The 20,091-nt window shown below is 33.3% G+C and overlaps 1 protein-coding gene across 2 annotated transcripts in view; it reads left to right on the top strand.

The window, feature by feature from the left end:
- LOC143254354 (clotting factor C-like) overlaps positions 1-20,091 on the top strand; it is a 49,406-nt gene that overhangs the window by 2,314 nt on the left and 27,001 nt on the right. Inside the window, exons 1-4 of one of the 2 annotated variants that reach the window (XM_076509407.1) lie at positions 683-838; positions 10,731-10,893; positions 13,226-13,395; positions 14,947-15,042. In XM_076509407.1, coding sequence (XP_076365522.1) covers positions 700-838; positions 10,731-10,893; positions 13,226-13,395; positions 14,947-15,042 — 568 coding nt within the window. In that variant the 5' untranslated portion in view covers positions 683-699. Of the gene's footprint in view, positions 1-682; positions 839-10,730; positions 10,894-13,225; positions 13,396-14,946; positions 15,043-20,091 lie in introns of those variants that run through there. The other variant, XM_076509408.1, reaches the window with a different exon arrangement.

The raw sequence follows: 20,091 nt of genomic DNA, 5'->3' as shown, positions 1-20,091 counted from the left end.
TTATATTTCTCAACTAGTATGCCGCAGACTTTCTTTAATGGTACCGCGAAATTTTAACTCAATATTGTTATCTCTCTTATCCCCCCCCCCTGTGTTTTCTATGGTACTGTTAACTAGGCTACAATTTATGAAACGTTAGGAGCGTCTAGGACTTTACAGGTTATTTTTTGAGTGCCATGTCATTATAACTTAGGTATATACACTTCCAACTGTTCGAATAATTCTTCTGGGCTGTCGAAACTTGACTAAAAGACAATTTAGAAATAAATCCCAATGACTGCAATGAACGTACCAAAAGTAACAAAAATATCTTAAAACCAAGATTCAAAAACTTAATGAGCAAAATTATTACAAAGCAGTCATTTATTAGTTGGATGTCTTGAGTTGCACTCGAAAATAAAAGGACCAACATTATGGTTATCGCTTGACATCAAATGTCTCTCTTCGTTAACCTGAAGATGACCAAGGAAGGTCGAAACGTTGTTCTCTGCTTATCAGCAAAAGTGTTAATACCCATACTAGCCATTCTAAGATACATTTCTATTACAAGCCGGTTTCTCTCATCAATAAAAGTCTGTACAGTGACACTGGTCATTGCGCAATCTCTTGCAATATAGAAAGCAATGGTTATTACTAGGTCCTTGAAAGCACCTGTTTTTGCTTCTTGCCAATTCATTAGTTTTCTAAGTGAATGCCCGGATGTATGAGGAGTGTGATGAGTATATTTTAAAGGATTTCGTCCTATTTATTCTCCATTATTACTGGAGAAGTAAACTGTTCACTGCTGTAGAAGAAACAACTATTCGAAAAATCATGTTGTCTTCACATTTCCTACACGGTGAGTTCGTCCATCGTTTTTATTTTATTCACACCTGCAAGAAAATGCGTAGGTTAAATAAATCAGCGATATTAATATCAGACAGAAAATTATAAACTACACGTATAAGTTAATCTTAAAATAATTTGTACCATTAACTAATAAACAGAATTAAAGTCAAGATTTTAAAATATTAGGTTTTGTTGTTAGCATTGTTTTTAATATCGTTCCAGTGATACTTTCTGTATACTTGTTTCATAATAATTAAATACATTTATAATTTTGTTTTATGTTTACCACAGTAACACATTAGCCTATTTTTTTTCACTGTAAATAATGTTTTTTTGCCAGCATGATTGCCCCTTTATGTTACTTTCATTTTGAGTGTATTTTTATGTTAATAAGTCACACGATACTGCACAATGACACACTGTTTATGTTTAATAATAAATACTTAGCAATATTTCATACTATTTTTGTTATGTAACAATGTACTTTGTTATCGTGTTCACGTTTAGTGTATCTTTTACGTGCATTCAAAACAACCTTTATTATATCACAAGTCTTACATTTTTATGTCTCATGCTGTTGTAATACTCTCACTGAAAGTTAAACTTTGACGTGTATCTCGTAGTTTTAGTTTATTATAAGCCTTCGACAATTTTACTGGAGACTTTTATTGGGACAATATGGTAACTGTGTTCCCCAACAAATTAATTCGGTTATTATCACTAATGGATTACGTGAGTATTTGGATCAGACTTCGAAAACAAAAAAGGAATACGTGTTCCTGTCTGGAAACAAAACGTCCAAAACCTGGAATATGAATAATAATTTCCCGAGGTTGCCGTGACATCAATGTAACGCGATTTTCTGCCTGGTAACGCGATCACTACTTTACCATATGGGTAAACAATATCAGAGTGAGTACAGTAGTAACCCTAGTGCTTCGAACAAAGCAAGAAATTTTCATGTGACAAATTGCATATCTAATATCACTTATGGGCCTGGCATGGCCTAGCGCGTTAAGGCGTGCGCTTCGTAATCTGAGTGTCGTGGGTTCGCGCCCGAGTCGCGCCAAACATGCTCACCCTCCCAGCCGTGGGGGCGTTATAATGTGACGGTCATTCCCACTTTTCGTTGGTAAAAGAGTAGCCCAAGAGTTGGCGGTGGGTGGTGATGACTAGCTGCCTTCCCTCTAGTCTTACACTGCTAAATTAGGGACGGCTAGCACAGATAGCCCTCGAGTTGCTTTGTGCGAAATTCCAAATCAAACAAACAAACAAATATCACTTACATCCACGAAAACGGAGGATGCAGCCGCGACATTCCACTAACACATAATGGATACGTTTATAATATAAACTGTCAAACTTTCATTTTCCTAAAAGCAACATTTTCATGGTTTTAATATGATAACCCTCAATGGGAATAATACATTTATTTCTGTTTGAAATCTGGCACATAGCATCCGTGTGCTATTTCGCACATTATAAACTGGAGAAGTTCAAATATTCCGCGTTTTAATGAAAATTATTAATTGTCACGTAATTGTCAGTTACGTAGTTAGGCAAATGTGTCTTGAAATAAAACGGTTATAACCACATTGATTGTTTGTTTGTTTTTTCAATTTCGCGCAAAGCTACACGAGAGCCATCTGTGTTAGCCGTCCGTAATTTTGCAGTGTAAGACTAGAGGGGAGGCAACCAGTGATCACCACCTACCGCCAACTCTTGGGCTACTCTTTTACCAACGAATAGTGAGACTGACCGTCACATTATAACGCCCCCACGGCTGAAAGGGCGAACATGTTTGGTATGACGGGAAATCGAACCCGCGACTCTCGGATTACGAGTCGAGTGCCTTATCCACCTAGCCATGTCTGGCCTCATCATACTGATAGTTATAATTTAGAAGTCATCCATAAGCTATCCTACAAATTCGAACAATGGATTAAGAAGTTATAATGAGAGAATATTTATATAGATAACTATAAGGTCGTCAGTATAAGTTCCTTCAATTCGATTAACTTAAATCCAGACATGGAGCTAATATTCATACATATACATGTATATTGCCAGAATGATATGAACTTAATTTTTAAATAAGCTTGGTAAACTCTAAGTTTACTAATGTGAAAAGCTATATAAATATTCAAATTATGAAATTAATATCCTTCTCTGTTTCTGTTTCCACTTGATGATGTGTACAGTTTATGTTTTGTCCAAAAGATTGCATAAATGAATAGAAATACAGTAAAACCTGTCTATGGTGGAATCGCACAGGACAGGGTAAAATTTCTGGCTTAAACAGGTTTTCCGGCTTAGACATAGTGAATATGTATTTCCTTAATTATACATAATTTTTTAGCGGAACGTTATACTTGCTTGGCTGAAAGGAAGTAAGACGTTTGTGAATAAATATATACTGTTTGTGCTATATTTATTGGAATAATAACAATAATAGACATTCAAAATATTCATAAGTACACAAAATCTTAATTAAATGTATTTGAAGAAAGTGTCCAATTTCAACTGTTTCATTTTTTTAATGGGCTTTCTCGTGTGGTTAAAAGAGAACACCAAATCTATGGTCTTTTCATGAAGTTCATTTTTCCCCTTCATTTTTTGCAAACAGTTTGATAGCGTTAATATAACTTAACACTTGCGATGAAGTAGGAATTTCTGTTTCCTCACTATCTTTTCCATTTTGTTCATCTTCTGAATCTCTCACGCTGTTACCATCTTGTGATTTTATTACAGATTTTAAATCAATTTAATCAGTTTCTGTTAAAATATTCTTGTCAACGTTCACAAAACTTTCCATGTTCACAGAATCATCTGCATCAATCTTCTAAATCAGTTTGGTTTTCACTAGAATCGTCATAACAAAACTTCTCCGCAGTCTCTGCCATTATTAAGAATAAATCCACCTTTTCGAAAGCACTTTATTACGCATTTGGCTGAATGACTTAAAAATGCAGTTTTATCTAACGCGTCAGTTTTCATGGTCATTTCAGATGCTCTCTTACAGTCGTCCAATGTTTGCAACAATATGCTGAAGCATCAATTTTCTGTATTTCAATTGTATACACTGTATAATTCCATTATCTAGTGGCTGCAGAACTGATGTTGTACATGGAGGTAGAAAGACTAAACGAACTTTTGAAAGTTGAACTTTTGGGTGACAAGTTGTATTATGTAGGAAAAGTAGAATATTCCTGTTTTCTTGTTCCATTCTTTTGTTTAATTTAACTGCAAAAATAATGACGGCAAAAAAAAGAACAGAATAAATTTAACCAATACTTACTCTAACAAAATATCCGATAATTTATTAATATTTAAACAAATTATTAATTAAACAATAATTTATTAATTAAATAAATTAATATTTAATCAAATACATTTTTCCGCCTTACTCGAGTTCTAATCCTTCATACTTGTTGATAGATGAGGTAAGTGGCAAAGTTTTTCCGTCCGCGTTACACAGATTCTGCCGTATAAAAGGCCTTTCATGAGAAGTCTTAGATAATGCAACAAAATTTATATATTTCCGGCTTGGGTTTTACCGTATATATAAAAGCTATAGAACAAAGTTGAGCCAGAGAATAGATATGTATGAAGAGGAGTTTAGAGAAAGAATGAATCCGGATAACAAGACAAAATAAAATTATTTTCTTCTATTTATTGATAAAGCAGTGCTAAGACAAGTATGGAAAACGTTAAAAATGATAACATGTTCCAACTCCAGAAGTTCCAAATTATCATAGTGTAATCACTTGATTAAAGAGATTAGACTGATAACCGTGTACTAAACGCATGTCTACAGCAATAATAAACAAATCCACAGTGTCTTACTATGTAGCTTAGTAACTAAAAGGAAAAATGATTTTGAAAAAAACAAAAAAAAAACAGGAAAGATTTATTGGTATTGTTTTAACCGCAGTTGAAACATTAAGCCTATATCTGACTGAAGAATCGTACAAACAAGCACAGACATCACTCGTTATATACGATGCAAGGCTTAGTTAAGATTGCAGCACTGTCTGTAACACGATTATACAGGGTGGCCCGTTAGTCCGTACCCATCCATATATCTTATGTGTCTGTGTGCTGTCCCTCCTTCTCGCTGCATAATATTATGCACAATACGCTCTTCAAGTGCAAATGGGCTTACATCGGCCATATTTCTCTGAAGAAAAAGAAACAAATTTATAATACATGCGTAATTGAATATAACATAACATATGGATGGGTAGGGACTTACGGGTCATCCTGTATCTTTTTTCTCTCTCTCTGTTTTTCTCACCTTTGTTTCACGCTCTGAATGGATAGAGGACTTGTTAGGATTCACAACTCTTCATCATATTTGAAGGTTTGGATCAACAGAATGCCGTTACAAACTCAAATGGCTGTTATGAATACAAGCGTACGGTTTGTTTGTTTGGAAATTTCGCACAAAGCTACTCAAGCGTACGGAAGCGGTCCTGGATTACTCTTCCGTTGCGCTATTGCATTGCCCCTTTGCCTTGGTTGCCATGGATATTAAAAACGAAATCGTGAATTAAATATGTATCTATACACTAAATAACCAACAACAACAATCCTACTTATATTCTTCTGGATGGGCAGAAATCTTAGATAACCTAATTGATGCAAAAGTTTGTTTGGGAATTTCGCACAAAGCTACTCGAGGGCTATCTGTGCTAGCCGTCCCTAATTTAGCAGTGTAAGACTAGAGGGAAGGCAGCTAGTCATCACCACCCACCGCCAACTCTTGGGCTACTCTTTTACCAACGAATAGTGGGATTGACCGTAACATTATACACCCCCACGGCTGGGAGGGCGAGCATGTTTAGCGCGACGCGGGCGCGAACCCGCGACCCTCGGATTACGAGTCGCACGCCTTACGCGCTAGGCCATGCCGGGCCTTGATGCAAAAGCTAAATTCATTCTGTCACAGAATAGTCGTTATCCATATAAAAGAAAAACTTTGTTTTCTAACCTATAGGTTCATAGAACTACTGATATATATTAAATAAATTACTTGCACAAAACACATCTTTTACCTTGTATAGCAGTATGAAAAATGCTGTCATTAGTATATAAGACAGATCAAAAGGCCTGGCATGGCCAGGTAGTTAAGGCACTCACTTGTAATCCGAGGGTCGCGGGTTCGAAACCCCATCACACCAAACATGCTTGCCCTTTAAGTTGTGGGGGAATTATAATGTGACAGTGAATCCCACTATTCATTGGTAAAAGAGTAGCCCTAAAGTTGGCAGTGGATGGTGATGACAAGCTGCCTTCCCTCTAGTCTTTAACAGCTAAATTAGGAATGGCTAGCGCAGATAGCCTTAATGTAGCTTTGTGCAAAATTCACAACAAAACAAACAGATCAAAATGAAATGTGAAGAGTGTTTCGGTAACCATAAATATTCTACTTAGCACTAAAAAACTCTCCCTGTTGCCCAACCTTTCAACGAATCTGTGATGACAAGATCAGACTTGAGAGTGTTTTTTACCACGAAAGGTTGGATGCTGTGGTAAGAATCGAAGTTTTGAACATACAGGAAAAAAGGCAGCAAGTGGTGGAACTAAAAAGAAGGTTCATGAGGCAAAACTCTCGACTGAAGAAGTGCAGGAAACCCCCATGCAGAGCTGAAGCCCTAGATGATGAACAAGATCCAATATCTTCAAGGCCGAGGTCCTAACAGTACCTTTGACCAGAGACCCATAATCTAGTTTAGATCCAATGAGGACATTATAGATTTTTAGCATAGAACATTAATTCACTTTCCAAGAAGTGGAAGAGGGGACACATAGGATGTTCATTGCACTTGTACACTTGACACATAGCTGCTTCTTATGTGGAGTGAAGGTTAGGTCATGGTCAAAGATAAGCCCCAAGAATTTAGCCTTGGAGACCTTGGGAGGAATAATATCACATATCACCGAGATGGAGCTTGGGATCATGGTGAATACCCCGTTGGTGGCAATAGTGTATGGAACCAGTTTTAAAGAAAGAAAAGGTAAAACTATTTGTTGTGGCCCACTTTAACAAATGATTGAGGGCAGTCTGAAGCTACCACTCAGTAAACCTTGTGCTTGATGACTGACACAAGATGCAGAAGTCAAAGACATAGATCCAGTTTGCGACAGTTCTTCTGTCTACTGGGCAACCTTTTACTTACATTATGCAAAACAGTATATTTACATTTTGCTTCCATTTCAATGTCTGATACATTGTCGTGAATGATGAATGTATCATTGAAATTTGGCGTTCTAAGGATTGGTGAACTTTCTAACATTTTCTTCAACTGCTATAGTTTTCCCACTTGTTGAGTTGGCTTTTCTTGCTCAGGTCATTCAGTGGTGCAGTGACTTCAGCAAAATTTGGGATGAACTTCCTATAATATTCCATGAGCCATAGGAAGGATTTTATTTTCTGCTTGGTCATTAGAATTAGTGTATTTTGTATGCAGGTTAGTTTATATTCTTTCATGGCTATCTGTTTATCACCAACTCTGTATCCAACAAAGTCCATCATATAACAACCAATGCAACACTTGGGTCGTCTGATTGTCAGATCTGTTGCTCTCACTCACATGAACAGCTCTTTTAGTTTCTTCAGATGTTCTTCCAATCTGGCTATATTTTTCAGGATGTCATCCACATAATGTTGATGTTGATGGTTTTGTGCAACATATTCATCATTATGTGGTTGGATGATACTGCTGAGTTGAATAACCCAACTGATATCTTTTTGAACTGATATTATTTGTCAGTTGTCACAAAACCTGTCTTCTTTAATCAGTGATGTCGAGAAAACCCACTTGTAGAGAAAAATATATGTGTAAAAACGGCTCATTTGGGTTGAGAAAATAAGTTACGTAGAGGAGCGAACAATGTTTCAACCTTTGTGAACTTGATGATGACCGAAGAAGGTTGAAACATTGTTTGCTCCTCTACGTAAATTATTTTCTCAACCCAAACGAGCCATTTTTACATATATATTTTACCTGTCTTTTTTATAGATTCTGTCTCTATCTGGATCTGCCAGTAACCTTTACTGAGGTTGATCTTGGTAAAAGTTTGCTCCATTTAGTCTTGTCATGATGGCCTCTAGGTTGCCCATATGTTTGGAGTTGAACTTTGACACAAGAAACCTATACATAAGTGGTTTGGATCACTCCCTTTTCACAATTACCACAAGTTAACAGTGGGTTAAATTAGAAGGTTCTATTATTCCAGCTTCTAACCTTGCATTGATTTCTTTCTTCATAATGTTTTCCATTGCAAAGAGCATATGATAGGAATTTGCCTTGACTAAATCTTTTGGCGTTCTGACTTGCAAATGTTTTCTCCTCTCTTGTTTAGGCATTGGATTATATCACGTATCTTTGTTTCATAGACTATATGAAGGCATTTGACAAAGTGAGTCATGAAGTCAAAATGAGAATTCTTGAAAACATGAACTTAGATGGTAAAGATGTGAGAATCATCACATATTTGGAATAAACAGTGACTATCAGACTGAGAACAAATTTTATCAATTACAGAAGATAAGTTCATCAAGGATGTATGTTGTTTCCTATTCTCCTTGTATAGTGAAATGATTATGAGAAAGATAGAAGACCTGACATGCATAAGTATTGGAAACATCAATGCAAATAATATTGGATATGCTGATGATACAGTGTTAATAGCAGGAACTGAAGAAAAAGATCTTTAGTCCTTGACACTGTAGATAAAAAAGTGGAAATATGTGACTCAGCCTAAACATCAAGAAAACTGAAACCATGGTTATATCAAAGGAAAACAGTTCAAAATGCAGTTTATCATTAAATGGGACCCTTCTTAATCAAATCTGCAAGTTTAACTACTTCGAACCGTGAATTACTTTGGACAGAATTGGTCAAAATAAGGTCAAGAGCAAAATTGCACAGGCTAAGTCAACATTTATGAAAAAATGTAAAAATTTGACTAAAAAAAGTATATCAATGAAAGTGTACAAAAGAGTTCTTGGCTTCTTCATAAAATCAGTCTTGATGTATGATTGTAAGTCGTGGCCAATAAACGAACAAGTGGAAAATTCACTTAATGTAACCAAAGTATAGTTCCTGTGTATAAACTTCATTCAAAATTTAAAAACAAAGTGAAAGTAATCTGTGATTTGCAAAAGAAAAATCAGATGTGACATTTGCATAAACATGCAAGAGATAGAATAGAGCTCTACTCCAGTAACGTTCCTGAAAATCTGAATAAGATTTGGAAAGTCCTGTCACTGCATATTCAGAAAATAAACAGTGTTATCACTTCAAGAGGGCATGCTTTACTCACACCAGTAGTCCTTCTATGAGCAAAAATGTTGGTTACAAAATTGCTCATATGGTGGAAGAACAACTAAAACTGCATAATTTACTGACTTGTGTTGTTATACGATAACTCTTCCATTGGAAGGAGTTAAGTAACACTAAATCTCAATACCCTATAAAAAGATAAGTAACCAAGGCAACCCATAACTGATAACTGTTGTTAAATCCATAGTTAAGCATAATCATTGACAGTTTTGTTTTCAAGTTTTGTAGGGCAAATTAAAACATATGTATCAAACGAACAAACTAAAAATTATTAGAATTATAAATAAACATCCTAAGTTGCAGCAATTTAAAACTGCAGTGCAACTAGTTTTATTTCATTTCCCTGCACATTATACATCACTGTTGAAATTTGCATGCATTTCTCCTTGCAGACGAAACTTTATGTTTATTTTTCTTCTTCTAAAGTATAGATAATATTGTTTTATTGATATTTAATATCATTAAAGAAAAATATGCTACTTAAGGTTATGTTACTGTTTATATGTAGTCGGAGGTATGTTTTATTTTTGTGCTGGTTTTACACAGTATTGCAGTACATTTATACATGCTCATGTTTTATACAATTTAACTGAAAACTATTATATAACTTAATAATTGCAAATGGCCTTAAACTTAGTTAAAAGATAACTTAAACTTAGAAGTAAAATAAATGTCTTTGTCCAGTTTATGACATTTGCCATCAAGGTTAATATGCAGTTTTCTTTATTAATACAAATATATTTTAATATACAAATAACACAATTTATAATAACAGTTATTACAAATAATGATTTTTGAACAAATGTTTTACAAACGTACAAACAATATTGAGTCCTGTATCTGGTCTGGAACTTTCTTGATACTTTATCGAGGATTTAGGATGAGTGAATTAATTTTGGTTAATGGAGATACAATTCACTCAACTAATAATACACACACTGAAATAATATGGAAAAAAATGTTTGAAATAAGTGAAACACATTTAGAACACCTTGTAATCTGTTTTGAACACATTTTTTAATTATTTTGATACATATTACTAGTATTGTGATCTTTCCTTCTGTGTGTTTTTCAATAATATATACTGTTTCTTGGTGCATCACATTGGTTACATTTATAAACACAAGAATTTATAGAAATTTCAGTCTGCACAACAACATAGATGATACAACATGTTTGAATACACACGCACATTGTCGATTCTTACACTCTAGAATTCACAACAATTTTAGTAGATAGGCAGAAATTTTGCAGTGCATATTTAGCATTATAAGTTATGTACATTTCCAAATATAAATTTATCTTGAACATTGATATTAATGTAGTAAATCCATCACACAACACCCATTTATAAAACATACCTTATATTGTAACATGCTTTTTTCTTCTTATCTGATATTCTTTGTCCATCTTGTCATAACATTTCAACTAAATACATTTATTTGGAATGTTGCCAAAGTATAATCTTGAACACTTTAATTGGATGCTACATTCAATACTATTTATGTTATACCTTGATCTACCTTATAGTATGATATATTTAATTTTCAGGTTTAGTATTAGCATTGCTGGTTGATCAGGCATGCTCAAGAAGAAGTACAAGTGGCATTAGTAAACTTTTAACCAATATGGGAATAGATGAACTTTGTGATGATAAGATATTCATATGTACATGTGGAAAACCGGGATACACATTTCATATTCCTTTCAAACAGTAAGTATGATATTTCATCATTTGCTTTGTTTTGTCATTATACACTGGTAAGGCAATGTAATGACTAAATTGGCTAACCTAAAGAAAACTTCCAAGTGTGTAGGAGTTAATCTTTATTGTAAATTTAGATTGTGCTTTTGTAACAAAAGATGGTTGAGTATTCATCATCTCATGGAGAGACCACAATATCAGTAAGACTGGCACAGAACTCGGAAATCCCATAATCAGCACAAAGGTGGAGTTAGAAATCATAAAGTAAGTTTCCTCCTGGAGATTACTGAAAGCAACATAACTCAAATAGACAGTGCCACTATTATAATACCTTCAAGTAACTCTCCTGGGATAACGTAAGATCTTATTGTGATAAATTATGTTAGATGTGAATTTTTACACGTCCACTCATGACTGCCTCTTGAGTTGCTTTTTAGTCAGTTTCCCATTTTATTGGTACGTAAGGCTGTTGTGGAGTTATAATGTGCCAATTGGAAAGGACAGTGGCTCGATGGTGGAAAACATGATATCTGAATTATAATAATGATGGTACCCCAGTCCATATTTGTGAAGATAAAGACAAAGCATTCATGCTCATATACATTGACCAATGTGGCAATGGTAATGTCCTGGAGAGGCTCAAACTATAGCACCCCATAACTGAGCTACAACTATGTATTATTATGGAAACTATCATTTACTTTGAAATATATGGAGATATGTATACATCTAAATGTCATGTCTCAGCTCTAGATGTTGTAAGAACCTCCATTTTTAAGAATCTTGTAGAAACTGTTGAGTTGAAATATCAACAAAGCTGAGCACAAGTGATATTTCTGAAATATCTACTGATGCCTTTATCAAACCCTTACCAAAACCATTGTAGGATCATGTGCCATTATAACTCTCAAATCATTATCTTGCAAATCATTATTGACAAGATCTCTGAGAATAGTGAAGTTAGAACACGATCTCTGAGAATAGTGAAGTTAGAACACTTGCTTATTAGATTGACCCACTAGTGCCATAAAAATTTGGTGGACATTACAGTGGAAAAGAAACCAGAATTTATGGAATGACACTGTAGGTGATCAGAAGATAATAAAAGTAGCTTTTCGTTAAGCATAGTCCAGCTGCCCATTTTTGTTGACATAATGTTTTAGAATAGGCATCAGTGTAATTGCAAGATGGATTACAACTATACTATAACTGCCAAAATATACTTGCATTACACAGCATAGAGAATGACAATCAGTTTGGATTGCAATCAACATTGGTTTTCTTCAAGATCACCACTCTTTTCAATCCTCAATGTCCCGGCTTGGCCTAGTGTTTAAGACACTTAACTCGTAATCCGAAGGTTGTGGTTTCAAATTCCCGTCACATCAAGCATCCTCACCCTTTCAGCCATGGTTGAATTATAATGTGACGGTCAATCCCACTATCCGTTGGTAAAAGAGTCGAGTTGGCAGTGGGTGATGATGACTAGCTGCCTTCCCTGTAGTCTTACACTGCTAAATTATGGATGGCTAGTGTAGATAGCCCTCATGTAGCTTTGTGTAAAATTCAAAACAAACCAATATTATTCATATATTTTAATACAAGCCCAACTACTCAGAGTTAGTCTTTCTATCCCAGTTATAATGAATAAAATTACTTGAAAATATTGCTGTTAGCTACTTGTGAGATAAAGTAACTAATTACCTCTTTGTTTTATATATTTTTATCAGATATTTTCTTTAATCAATTGGGTGCTATTACCATAAATATTATGTTCATGAAAGTAAGTTGACAGTCTTGACTGATAATGGTAGTGCAATATATATAACACCCTTCTCATCTGGTTACTCCATTAAAAAAAAAATATTTTTTTATTTCATTGTGACATCAAAATTAAATATTAAAAGCTCACTGGATTTCTCCATCAATACTTAGCATAGGAATTAAATCGGAAATAATAGTGACCTGTGAGGATATGTGATTGGTTCAAGAAGAAGATCAGTACACTTAAGATGTGTGCATTATGGAAGTATAAAACAAGTTGTAAATAAATTAGCATTTTTCTTTGTTAACTTAAAAAGGGAAGAAAGTACATGTTTTGTCTAATTACCAAAAAGATGCTACTCAGTGCTTAGTGCAAGGGGTGGGTTACGTGTAATTTGTTTTTATTATTGAAAATTTTCTTGCAGTAGAAATTGGTTTCGACTTTCTGTAAGCCTAAAACAGATAAAATAACTACAGGTATTTGAACCAATGTTTTTTAAATTGATAAAATATTTAAATAATTAGCAAGAAATAAGGTAATTGTAAATTAACCATTATTTCACCATATCGTCAACAGGTGTGTCAGTATTGATAGTTTCAAAATTTGGGAAAGTTCTTGTGAACCATGTAAGGATATAACACCAGAAGATGTATGTCCCAAGTACAAGCAATGTTTAGAGTGTAAGCACGACCTTGAAAAATGTATCAGCTGTCCACCCAATAGATATGGAGACTGGTGTAATGGAGGTAAGACCAATATATAAAGTATGTATGTTTAAGTGAGTTTTAAATTTTGATATTTGTTTAAAATTTATTTAGTTTCTGTGAAATTATATTATGCATGATGTAATAACAAAGAGAAACGAAAAAAAATTAATTATAATTTAAACTTTAACCTTAAATATACAACAAATATATAAAATGAGATTCTTCAACACAGGAAGAAATATTTGATCAACTTTAGTTTATGATGATATAATTCCACATACTTAAAAACCTGACTGTAAACTCTGAAATATCATATATTTGTTTTAATTATGTGATGATAACTATGTTTAGATCATTCATTGCAAAGATTCTATGCCTAGTTGTATAGTTTGTCGTTTTTTTTTAACTTTGTCTGGGTAGTAAGATCAAAATATTTCAATAATAAATGTTTTCTGGTCTCTTAAAATGACTGCAGGCTCTTTAGTCCTAGAATCTGTTTCTAGTTAAATGTTTGATTGTTTAATGCAAATTTTTGAGAAGGAAAACGTTGCTGTTGAGCTATTTTGATTGAATAGTGAGAATTAATTTCCAGTATTTTACTACAAATATTCACATTTGGAATAGGTGTGAACATTTATCATAATAAATAAGCTAAAAGTTAACTTAACAATCCAAGAAAAAGGTTAGTTATCATTAAACTAATCTAACTAGCTAGTTTATTACAACAAAGTGTGTAAGAAATATAAATAAACCACAAAATAAAATAAAGGCACTGAAAGTTATCACCAAGCAACCCCATTGCTCACCAATATGTCTGTGGACTTATAATGCTCGAATTTGGGTTTCAATACTCTTGGTGGGCAGAACACAGGTAGCCCATTTTGGAGCCATCCATAATTTAGTAGTGTAAGACTAGAGGGAAGGCAGCTAGTCATCATCACCACCCACCGCTAACTCTTGGGCTACACTTTTACCAACGAATAGTGGGATTGACCGTCATATTATAATGCCCCCACTGTTGAAATGTCGAGCATGTTTGGTGGGATGAGGATTCGAACCTGCAACCCTCAGATTATGAGTCAAATGCCTTAACCACCTGGCCGTGCTGGGATAGCATATGTAAATGATTTTGTCAGTTTTTAGTGATGAAGATGCAAGTATTTCAAAATGTTATCTTTTACATCTATACTATACTATTTTTGTAGATTAATCTTCCAACACTTTCTCCTTAATTATAATGCTAAACTAGGCATTTACTGCTAATTTCACCTTTGCCTTTTACAAGTATAACTACTAGCTTGGATCAAAGGACTCACTTTGAGAAGTAACTTAGTATTTCAGTTACTTCTAACTTTCAGATAAAAAGTGAGTCTTATCTGAAAACCTTCAAGGTAGCAGTTGAAAACTTACTTTCAAAAATAAACCATTGTTAGTTGCAGTGATAGTATTTGCAAAATGTAAGCCTATTCATCAGATTGAATGGTACATTTTTGTATTTTTTATTTTACAAAATAAGTTTAAAAATAGTAAAACTTGTAACCAATAAAACAGGTACAATAGTTATATAGTCTACTTGTGTTATTGTTTCAGTTTGTGACTGTAAGAATGGTGGAACATGTAACCAGATGACAGGAGAATGTCTTTGTCGTGATAGGTTTGAAGGAAGTCACTGTGAAATAATTAAAGGTAAAAATGTGGAAACTGATTATGGCAATCTTGATGCATACATTAATGGAAGTAATTATTGAAACACATACAGTGAAATTGGAACAAAATGACAAATTTATTTAATGGTGCAAACTGTGATACAAAAGAAAAGCAAATGCCCCCAGTGGCTAAGCAGTAACTGTGAAGGTATACAGTGATTTAAAAACAAAACAGATTTAACTGTCTGCAATAGGTACAGCACATATAGCCCATTGTGTAGCTGTAAATTAATAACAAGTAAACAGAAAAAACTGTTTGTTTGTTTGTTTTTTTCTGCAGTGAACAATGTTGTTTGTTTTTGTGTTCCGCTGCACAGTTTGGCCATCTACAATTTGGAATATTGTTCCATATTTTCTGTATTAATCTCCATTACTCATCTGAGCTCTTTGGTCACTTTTTAGCCTTATAAATTTTTATAGAAATTTGTACAGCCTCAAGTGTATTGTTTTTGGAACTTCATAGTTGTGAGTTTTTTTATTTATCTTTTTTACTAAAAAGATATTATTTTACCACATCTGTCGTATATGCCTGCCTTATTTCTTTTGCTGAAAGAAAAATCTATGCTTGATGAAACATGTTCTTGAGCCAGTAGCATTTTGTCATCAGTTTTGTAAATATCACTGACACAGTTGGCTGAACTGCAGCCTCAAGCTGTAATGGATCTACTATGAATCACTCATGTAGAGGTTCATTAATTATAATATGAATCCTTTCCTGAAATAAAGCAAACTGTCTTTAACTGTTGCTGAACAGTTTGATTCATGTCTAAAGTGCATTCATAATTTTTGTTCATTCTACTGTCTATGTACAATATCCATTTCAAACTTTTAAATTGATCCATGTTAATATGAATGTTATTTTTTTTAGACAATAGTCTTGCCTCATAAAGAAAATACTCTCACATAATTAACATAATTTTTGGAGAGTTTCAATTTTCTACCTCAACTGCTTTCATAATTAACAATGCCAGATTCATTTACAATTCATACAGGAACATTAACTTTTCAAATATATTGCATGACCAGCAAATGAATTTGATTTACATACACAGACACACACCTTGTCATTTAGGATTTGAAACTTGGGAGCAATGAAAGAATTGACACTACAACTAATATGTGTCGTACGACCACTTATATTTTAACATATAGCACTAAAGGGCAGCAAGAAAACTTCTGGTCCACCTATGTTATTCTAGCTGATAAATTAAACTAATCACTAAGTACCATAAAGTTTTGTGAGTCCTTTAAGCATTTATCAACTTCTCTTTATCACTTTCCTTAAATTAACATTTGCATGTACCACAACTTAAGGTGGTCCATTTTAAGGACTAATCACTCTGAGAAATAAGTAGAGCTGTCTTAATTGAAGATGACTTTTATGCAGCCAAAATTTATACTTGTGTCTTCTAGTCTTATCATGTTAACATTATACTTGTGTCTTCTAGTCTTATGATGTTAGCATTAAATATTAACAAAATGATGTATCAACACTAAAGATCCCTTAATTAATAAAGTTACAAAGCTCAAAATAAAACTGTTTCAGAGATCTTAATTAACCTATCCTCATATGACAACCTTTACATCTTTGATATCATCCAAGAAACACTTCTCTGAATCCTTTTCAACAGTTTAACATTCCTTTTAAGGAAGAGAGCCTTAGACTGAATTCAGTACAAATGTGGTATGACCAATGGCCTGTGCAATGAAATTATAACGTCTTTGAAGTTTTATTTATTATTTCTATAGATACAACCTAAACTCCTATTTCTCCTGCCTCTAGCAATGGCACATTGCTTCGATGGCTTAAGAGACTGGTGAATAATGTTACGTATTACAGTTTATCTTGTACAAGTTTTCAATTTATTATGTTGCATAAATTGCATGTTACAATTTCAAATAACCAGAAATTTGAACCTGGAAGCTATGTGAATGCTGATATCAGATTTATAATATTTTCCAACAAGATTGATACACAAAAGTTTCGTTCTTAACACAAATATATTCTAATATACAAACAACATTACAATTTATAATAACTATTATTACAAATAGTTATTAACAATAATGATATATATACAACAGTTTTATAAATCTACAAACAATATTCAATCTTCTGTGTGGTCTGGAACTAAATATTGTATTGATGTTTCAGGACAAGTGAATTAATTTTGAGTTGGTATTGTTACACTTTGGTTAAGCTCACTAGTTGTCTTTTCTTGGGCTGCTTACAAGCTTTTTTTCATAGAAGATATTTAATGTTCTTGTAGAAATACTTACATCCAAAATTAATTCACTGAAGTTAAATGGTTCATAATGTTTGAATGTATAAACTTTCCTGGTCAAATATCAGTAGTTGACCGATTAAAAACATTAATCACAATTATAGCTTTCTAGGCTTATAGTATATTGGCTGTATCTACCAAACAATATTCTATGGTTTTCCTGCATCTTGTTATAGCTATCTTTTATATTCATTAGGTGAGATTCTTGAAACTTTACTTTGCAACAGTATTTGAAGATACATAGTGCCTTTGTAAAACATCTTGTTGATCCTTACGCTTGAGAATCTTCTACCAATTTAGAAAACAGGCGAGTCTTATGCAACACACATTTAACAATATAAGTTGCATGCATTTCTAAAGACATATTAAATTTTAACAAACATATATTAATACAAATGTATAACAGTAAATGGTTAACCTGAATATGACCTAAGAAGGTCAAATGTTGTTCTGTATTTTAATTTAATTAAAGTTTTAATATTCATACCAGCAGTGTTTAAAATACAATATCTGGCACTGTAATATCATCAGCAGATAATATGTTGACCATTACTTCTATGTCATTGATGTAAATAAAAAAGAGCAAAGATCTTAACATTGCGCCTTGAGTTTCCACACTTGTGACATTCATCCAGTTTGAATAAACTCCACTTTTTCTATCTTACCAATTTTCTATACAATGAGACAACTCATTCCCCACACCTATAGAGAGAACTATTTTAATAAGCCTTTTATGTGGCACCTTTTTGAGTGCTTTTTAAAAAAGTTAGATACATCAAATCTGCACTTGTACCCTCAATTACATAACCAGTAACTCCTTAGATAATGTCAAAAGATTAGTAAGGCAATATTCTTCTCTAAATGATAACGTGTTGAATATCCAACAAAAGTTTAGTTTCTTGATTTGGCAAAGCATACGTCATAAGACTTTAATTTTTTTTTTTCTCAGTACTAACTTTTAATCTTCTGGCTTTTACCCTCTATTCAAGGACTTGTGTCCAATCCACCAGAGCTCTATCATTCTTTAAACTTTCCAGTTGTTTAACTTAAGTTCAGAAAATCTTGCAACACATCAATTTTCAAGCTATCAACTGTTCATGATGAGAAATGTTGTTTAAATTTTCGTCATTAAAATCTGAAAAAAATTGTTTGCCAAGATTTCTTGATCTTGAGTCATCCTCCAAATATTTTATCATTATGGTCAGTTTGGCTGTTTATTATGCCTGTATTAAATGTTAATTTTTTCGTGAGCCAGGCTTTTTTCTTTTTTAACTTGTAAGAAAGGTGTATAGTGAATATTTAAGAATTTTTCCACATTTGATCGATATTTTCAACTAATTCATTTGCCCAATTTAGAGAAGATAATTCTTGTCTCATCTTTTCAATTTTTTTTAATGTGGAACTAAAAACTCATTCTTCTTTATGTTCTTATGGAGCAAAATTTCAAATTTGATGGAGCAATTATACTTGCATCCTGATGTTGCACAACCTTTACCTTATCAACTATATTTGTATGGAAGTTAACAGTAAATCCAAAATAACGTTGTTTCTTGTGGATTGTCCCTTCATTTTACACATGAAGCTACTCCTTCCTCTTATTGTTTAGTACTTCTATTTTAATTAAACAACCTATGGCTTTATATTTCTAAGAAATCCCTTTTATCAAAATTATCTACACTTAGCCAAGTTTCAATTACTCTTGCTGTATCATAATCTTCTGTTCCAATCACTCACTGATTTAAGGTCATCCATTTCATTTTATTATAGTATTACAACGATAGCAGTTTAGACTATTATCAAAACTGCCTTCATACCTTGTTTTCACACTATATCACTCTCTACATTTGTTTAATCATTATTATTCTGGTCTTCTACTGTACAATCCTAGTTTAAAGTTGACCTGACAGTTGAATTGCTAGCCCGTGCAAATAAGCCAGCCTCTACAATATTTAACTATAAACCATTAATTCCAAAAATCCCCTTTTTCCACTGAACTGATCCCATAAATCCAATCGTTCAACCTTCTTTTCCTTACACATAAATCTAAGCCTAACATTCAACCATAATGACTACTTAACTTCCACCGACCTACCAGTTATTTCTTGTTAGTATCTCTGACAGAATGTGTTTGAATTACTTTATCAGTGTTTTGTACTTGACAATAAGCTCCATTGACCTTTCCTTTTTCAGTTTATTGTTCCATATATATTCTACAAAAGCTGCATAACTGCTAGCACCCTTTATTGTATCATTTGTTTTATCAGTTTTATCCTCCACCCCTGCCCTATGTTCAACATAATCTAATTACTTTCTCCCTATTTTCTCCACAGACTATTTTACCACTGTGCAATTTTAAGGAATCTCTTATAATTATAACATTTTTTTTAATTCCCATCCATATCTGTCCTTTTTGTTGTCCATCCCTTTACAACCTCAATAACTGCACAATCTGAAGTCTAAAATCTGTTACTTAGTAAAACCTCCTTGTTATTACTAAATCCACTAGTGGCCTTATTAGTACTCTTTGTTTTTATAACTATGTGTTATTAACCACTGTGTCACTTGCATTCCAAAGCAACTTTATTTTCTATTTTAATAGTGTGCTGCTGTCATTTCTTGTAAATTATCCTTCTATTTATCTATGGCCTCTATCCTATTTGGAACAGCCTCCAATTTGTATTCCAACCTATAAACTATACATACAAGTAGTTCACAAACTTTATATTGGAATGGCTCGTTTTGAT

Source organism: Tachypleus tridentatus, chromosome 6, assembly GCF_004210375.1.
Source record: "Tachypleus tridentatus isolate NWPU-2018 chromosome 6, ASM421037v1, whole genome shotgun sequence".
Taxonomy (NCBI): domain Eukaryota; kingdom Metazoa; phylum Arthropoda; class Merostomata; order Xiphosura; family Limulidae; genus Tachypleus; species Tachypleus tridentatus.
The sequence above is the reverse complement of the archived record's forward strand: the minus strand, read 5'-3'. Positions and strand labels throughout refer to the sequence as shown.